The 7,191-nt window shown below is 55.2% G+C and overlaps 1 protein-coding gene across 1 annotated transcript; it reads left to right on the top strand.

Moving 5' to 3' along the window:
* Positions 1-673: 673 nt before the first annotated feature.
* IUM83_14103 (Ser-Thr-rich glycosyl-phosphatidyl-inositol-anchored membrane family) lies at positions 674-1,939 on the top strand (the record flags this gene model as incomplete). Its single annotated transcript, XM_067938828.1, has 1 exon — positions 674-1,939. One exon carries the CDS (start codon positions 674-676, stop codon positions 1,937-1,939), a length of 1,266 nt encoding a protein of 421 aa, XP_067787532.1.
* Between the last annotated feature and the right edge of the window lie 5,252 nt (positions 1,940-7,191).

The following is a 7,191-nucleotide window of genomic DNA, read 5'->3' as shown; positions in this document are numbered from 1 at the left end:
CGTCGTCGCCGACGACACCCGCCTGCCTTACAACAAACAAGCAGCAGCGCGCTACGATCGGCAGGTCCAATTTGCGAGACAGCTCGTTTGCGTGCGCGGACCAAAAAAAGGTCCGGCCGGCCTTTCTGGCCCGCCGTGTATCGCTGCGCGGCCCGCTTGAAGCTGCACCAGCTGCGGCTCACCACGAGCGACGGAATAAGCTCGATGGCTTCCGGCGCGCGGCCGCTGGCCCGAAGGCCCGGAGTGTCGACGGCGGCGGCGGACGTATCATCGTGGCGCCACTGCGCTCGCATACGCACGCCACGGCGGCGGCGCGCTGACTCCCGGCGCGGTTGCGTACAGCGCACAACGGCTTCTGTTTTGGTCCGCGAGCGGATACCCTGGCCCAAAATTGGTCCGTTCGGCGACAAAGATGGGTCGCGAGAGTCGGACAGATCAGGCCCCACGAAGCATAGCGCTAAGGTTCGATTGGAACGGGACCATTCCGCCATACTGGACGCGAGTCGCGCGCGCTGAGGCAGGCCCAAAACGGCCGAATTTGCGATTTGGTCCGGGCTAGGGCTCCTGTCGTGCCCGGGGCGCTGATGCGTGCCGCCCGCAGGTGCGCCTCATTCGCCGATTACCTGCGCACGACCCCAGCTGGATTCGTCTGTCGGGCCGGCACGCAACGCCGCTGCCGCCGCCCGTGCTGTGCGCCCATTTCCCATTTGGCCAGTCAGCCCCGGTGTCGTGTCGGTCCGCCGCTGCACAACGCGAGCAGCGCTCGGCCTGCCTCCCCACTGTGTCGTCCGCGCGGCAGCTCCTGGCCCCGCGCGCGCGCGCCACCATCGACCCGCCGCCGCCGCCGCCGCAGGAGCTCGGAGAGCGCTGGGGCGCGCGCCTCGCTCGCCTCGGGCTGCTGCTGGTGCACTGCCTGCTGCGGCCGTTCCTCACCGCCGCCGCGCCTTCCGAGCGGCCCATGCGCCCGCTGCCCTCGTCCGCCCCCTCCTCGCCCTCCCCCTCCCTCTCCCCCTCGTCGCCCCACAAGGCGCTGGCCGCCGCCGTGCTGCAGCGCCTCTCCATGGACCTCCCGGCCAGCGGCGCCAGCAGCGGCAGCCCCACCAACAGCAGCAGCGAGCCGTCCCCGCAGGCCGCCGACAGCAAGCCCAAGCCGCTGCTGCAGCTCGAGACCAAGCGCGCGCCGTCCCCGCCGCCCTCCCCCAAGATGCTCCAGTTCCAGCCGCAGGCCCCCGAGCAGGAGCAGGACGCGCGACAGCAGCAGCAACAGGCAGGGGAAGATAGCAGCGACCTCGCAGCCGCCGCCGCTGAGCAGGAACGCGAGCGCGACGAGCTGGACGAGCTGCAGCAGGCGCTGCTGCGCAAGTCCACGGGCTCCGTGGCCATCATGACGCGCCAGCAGGAGGCGCTGGACCACCGGAGACACACGTTTAGCGCCATGTCGGCCGACGGTCGCGCCAACGCCCGGCGGCGCAGCTACGACCTGACGCCGCAGTTCGGCAGCACGTTCCCGCCCAGCTCGCCGCCGCAGCAGTCGCTGCCGCACTCGTTCAAGGCGCACCACCACATGCAGCACCTGCGCGTGTACGGCAAGAGCTCGGGCCCGGCCAAGCTCGTGAGCGAGTGCCACGAGGAGGGCGCGCCCCTCGTGGCGCTCGTGTCGCCCGGCCCGGACACGGTCTGGACGCGAGGCAAGCCCGTGCAGATCGAGTGGAAGGTGCTGGACGCGGGCGTGCACAAGCTCTGCATCGAGCTGCTGGAGGACGGCCTGAGCGCCACGACGCTCATCGCCAAGGAGGCGCCCAACACGGGCTTCTTCACGTACCACCGCGTGCCCTGGGGCATGGAGTCGGGCTCCAAGTACTTCCTGCGCGTGTCGGCGGCCGACGCGCCCGAGCGCTACCGCACGAGCAGCTTCTTCCAGATCAGCTCGGCCCCGTGATCAAGTGGCGAAGAGTAGCACGAGAGTTAGGAGAAAGTAGTATGTGAAGTCTATTTAATGTAATGACCCAAGTCGCAAAGTAGCAAGTAGAAGTACATCGGCCGTTGTTTGAAGGGATTAAGACAAGAGTTGGGAAGGCGAGGAAGGAGCTCGTGTTGCTTGTCTCTCCTGGTCTCCCTGGTTCATTTACGTGGCAGAACACGGCGCGTGTTGCTGGGCCGTCGGAAGGTCGAGGCACGCGGCTCTGATACGGACGCACGTACCGACTGGCGTCGGCTGCGAACCTGGCTGGGCCTGCGTGGGTCAAGATAGCGCCGATGGCGATCGTGGACGCGCACCCGGGCCTTTCGACCAGATAAAGGCGTGGATTTTGACGCCCGCAGCGCAGAGCAAGGCGGCGATCGGCGCCGGCATCCTGCATGGACGCATGGCCTCTTCTCGAGTCGAGGACGCCGGCCGAATCCTTGAAGTGCATAGATCGACTATCAGTATCACGCAGTACCGAAAGCAGTGGGCAGTTCGTTTGCATCAAGCCTTCTGCAGCTTCGTGGCCACCATCATTTGCAGCCCTCGCCTCGCTGGATTCTGGGTACTCTCGTCTGGGCTCTCAAACGAAGAGATCCTGGTTCATTCGCAACCACTGTGCAGTAAGTAAACTCGTGGCGACCATTGCGCGCAACGGCCGATCCCCAAAGCTTGGGCTGCGAGGCACTCCGCAGAATTGCCGGAAATGCTTGCACATGCTACTACAGCCAAAACTGCCCGCTTGCGGCCGTTGGTCTATGGAAGGCGGTACTGTACAGCAGAGTTGGCTAGCCTAGCACAGTTAGGCGGCTCTCTCTTGTCGGAACAACGGTTGGCAATACACAAGATACAAGGCCTCAATTACGTATTAAATTCGTGGTACCTTAATCACTAGTTGTCTCTGCCGCTACCCCCTCACGTTGTTCCGCAGCCGTAAGACTCCAGGCCATCTTGACAAAATGAGCAGAGATGAAATACTCCATGGTCTCGTAGCGGCAATGGCGTTGTGTGAGAGCTTGATATCACCACCATAAACTACATGGGAGCTTGCGGGAGTTCAATAGCAGATATGCACTCTCCGCACTGGAGTTTGCAACGAACGAATTAAACATTGGCCAGATGTAGCGAGATTCCGCAGAGTTAACAAGGTGGAGGGTATCAACCAATAATTCTTTCTCTACCATTCGATTTTGTGGACTTGGCATATTTCTCTAAGCCCTTGATGCGTTTGGATTCTCTAACTTGCAGATCGCTGTACATCTTTTGATACTGCAAGAAGTATTTGTAGTTCTCCTGCCCCCTCGCCGAATCCCACGTGCCGGTAAGTCCCAGTTTCGGAAAGACCTGCGGTGGGGTCAGCAAACCGTCAAGCCAACTGCTAAGTCGCGCTTTCATGATGTCTTCCACAGTCGAGGTCGGCAAATGCGATATCGAAGCATCGAGGTATTTGACGTAGTACCGGAAAAAGTACTTGGAGTAGCGTCCGAAGTTTTTGTCTTCTCGGCTCGTCACCTTCAAAATCCCCCTGACCTTCTCGGGCGTAAGTCCAAGCAATAGATATACCTTTAGCTCTACCTTCTTCTTGATAGAGCTCGCAATGGTACCAACGGCGCTTGTCACGGTGATCTGTCGCTCTTCTTCAACGCCCCTAAGAACCCTGTTGGTACCTGCGTTCTGGATCCCAACCTGGTGCGGAGGCAAAATTGGAGCATCGGGATGAGGCAACCTTGCCATCTTGATTTGTTTTGAGTTCGTAGAGAAGATCTCGCTGGGCATAACCAAAAGTATAACGGATAATAACAGGATTTGACAAAGACCCATGACCACTCGTTCTTCAGACTAGCGCGCGTTGGATGATCAAAAGCAAAATGACAAGAATTCCAACCCGGAGTTCGTAAATCGGTTTGACCGGTTGTGACGATCGACAACGAAAGTACTACACGCGATGTGCAGTTCACCTTTTGACACCGATGTTGTCGCACTACAGGTGTCCCTGCTGAATCTGCAACTGCCATCGGCTATCTACCGCGAACACAGAGTGTGCGGGAGTCTGCCAGTGCACAAGATTTGCCACAGCTGTCTTGTGAGATGTACTGAATTAGTAAGATCATTGCGGGCCAATGTCTCTCTGCGTGAAACATCGAGTTGCTAGATCACGGTAGAAAATGAAAGGCCCACAATGAACATTATATCTTGCAGGACATGCAGTGTGCACAACAACCAACTCCATTTACCTAAAGTTCTCATGACGAACCAGTCCAAAGTTAACAAGAAGGCATACGTACGCCTGTCGCTGAGTGAGAAGGTCATGGTGTGCGAGATGGCGCACAAGCAGACCGGCAACCGATCTTTCAGCATCCACGCACTTGCTGACTGGGCAGTACATTAGCGTCTATGCGCAACCTGTGCAGATATTGTAACCTCGCAGTTTTTTTTAGCCCCACCTTTGCAGATTCAGCGGGGACACCTGTATGGATTTACGTCGTCAACATTTACTGTAGCTTGCAGGCATCGTTGTTTTACTAACGCGCGTCAGATCGCCGAATGCTACATGTTATACATGTAGCGACGCGTGCAAAGTGCAGACTTTGCCACAGTGATTACTGCGTTTATTCTGTTTGCAGCCCAGCTGTATTAACAAATGTTTATTCTTGGCCAGGCAAGCTACCGAATTTTTAGTACAGTAGCCCCCCCCCCCCCCCCCCCCCCCGTCACATCCTAAGAAAGAAGAATGACCAATAGCAGTGGGAGCTCGTACGACTGGGATAATCCTTTGTCCAAGGGCACACGAGTAAATACTGGAGCAATCCCCGCAACATTTATTTACAAGTCGTGCTTCGCCCCGAGTATAAGGCCGGTTCCTAACGGGATCATGGATCCTCTTTATAAAGTGCTGATTGGCTGATTACAATACATATGGAGGGCTCGGTATGACCCGGTGACAAGTTGTGATTCACAACAGACAACAGGCTAGCACAATGAAGGTGTCTCGTGTGTTGCCGCGGTTGTGATAGCGAACGAATACAAGCGCGAAAACGTGCGAAAGTTGTTAAGCGTGGCCGCCTAGACTGGGAGCGGCATCGTGATCGATTGGTGCAGGAGGGGCAGATGGAGCGATATTATAGGATGGGAGTGGACGCGTTCGAGGAGATGGTGGAGGAGTTGAAACCTGCGCTGGAGCGCGACGAGGTCAAGTCGCACAACCGGACAGGCATCGGACCGATAAGGCCGTGTTCGACTTGTGCAGATAATAACTGGATTGGGGCGTAACCAGCTGCTTCAGCTGCAAAATATCAGTACAATTTTACCATAAACGTGGAAGTCGAACACAAATATGCGCAAAGAGCTGCTTTATCCCTAAATGACTGGTTCCGAAAAACAGGGTAGGGCTGTTTTTCACAGGCGATCCAGTTAAGAAGAGGGGAAAAAGGGCCCAAAATGGGGAACCAAGTAATTGCGGTCTTTATTTCCAGGTCGTGAAACTAGAATCATCAGATAGATCGATATTTCAAACCTATAAGTATGCTTTCTTTATTCACGTGAACGCAGCTCACATCTTAGCATGAGCGCTCGAAAACAGCGCCTCCGCCTGATTTGCCCTTGGTGTGAATGCGTTACATGTCTAAATTCGGAAAACGAGGAGGTAGAGTGGTCTGCATTGCCCCATCTCTCCACAATGAGTAGCTTCGTCTCCACAAGAGGAATTACCTTATCTAAGTGAAAGAGCACTTAGATGTGCTAACACATGGTGAGCAGTTGCAGCATCTAAGTGGACTGGTCTTTAAGTCTGGTTCTGTAGTAAGAAGTTAAGTTCGCTACGAAATTAGAAATAACCCATATCTCGGGTAGCGCAAATTAGAAATGGCTGCGTGTTTCTAAGTTGAGTCCGTTGAGCCTTCACCGTCTCACTCGGGGAGGAGGTCTATATAAAGAGATAAGCACAGTGTTTTCGGTTCATTTTTCACTCTTCATTCTGCTCAGGATGAGCTCCACGCCGGGTGATACTTGTCAATTTTTGGGCATTAATTTTTAAAACTGTACGTTTACGCACTGGTTGTGGTGAATTTGAAGTGAATTAGCAGTGATTCTGACACCTTTCGGACACCCCATTGCAGTTGGGAATCGAAAAGTCTGACGGAAATTGGACACAATTGCATGAACACTCTCGGTAACACGTATGATTACAAAACTGAATGGTAGCATAACAGTGGTAATCGAGGGAGCACCAATTTATTAATCGCCGATTAACAAAGGTCTACGAGGCCCGCAAAGTTAACCTTGGCGAGCTCTTTGGCACACGCCAGGGCTGCGGCGGGATCTTCCCAAGCCGCTTTGGCTGCATCATCAACAGCGAGCCTGCTCATTTGTCACCACTACCAGCACCTCTATCGCCGATCAACCGAGTTTAATCTTAATAGTGGTGGGATCAGGACAGTTTTGCGCCGCCTGGGGTTCCCTGAACCTGTTGATGGCGACGTTCAACTCCCAGTTAGCACCATTAGATTGAGCCTACTCTCTTGAAAATTGCGATCTCAACTGCTGTATCCCTCTGTAAAGTGATATAAGTTGTACCATTTCTATATCAATACAATATAAATTGCGGCAATTTTTATTATTGTGTAGCTTGAAATTGCAGTTTTTATTACTGGCAGCCGGTGGATCCAATTCAATATCATACTGTATTGGCGGACCTCTGACGAGGCGACTCGCTACCGTCCGCGCCTCCTGCTGCGCCTTTTTCGACTTCTTGTCGCATTTGTTTTTCTTTTGAAGGTGACGGCGCAAGTTGGCAGGTCGTGCGAATACTTTCGCACACTTCCAGCACGTGCGCGGCTTGCGCTGGCGTGGTCAACCGGGCTGCGTGCGGAGTTCCGTGGGCATTGTTGGTGCTTCCCAAGTGAGGTGCGAACCTAAAGTAGCTAGTGTGCGAACCTAGTCAAACACTACTAAGTGAATGGCGGGTAGACGCCATGTGTTAGCACATCTAAGTGCTCTTTCACTTAGATAAGGTAATTCCTCTCTCCACAAGGACGGCAAGACGGCGGTGGGCTCGTGGCAGGGTGAGAACAATTTGTCCGTCGCTCAGTACCACTATCAAATGTCTCATACCTCCAAATCCCTACAAATGCTTCAAACAGCGCTAGTATCGGCATGCTGTTTGCATGCCTTGCCATGGCACAACCAGTGCAGCCACGAAAGCCGGGCTTGATTCATTCGTCATTAGAAAT

The sequence above is a fragment of the Phytophthora cinnamomi genome (assembly GCF_018691715.1).
Source record: "Phytophthora cinnamomi strain GKB4 chromosome Unknown Contig60, whole genome shotgun sequence".
Classification (NCBI taxonomy): Eukaryota; Oomycota; class Peronosporomycetes; order Peronosporales; family Peronosporaceae; genus Phytophthora; species Phytophthora cinnamomi.
This window is presented reverse-complemented; position numbering and strand designations above follow the sequence as displayed.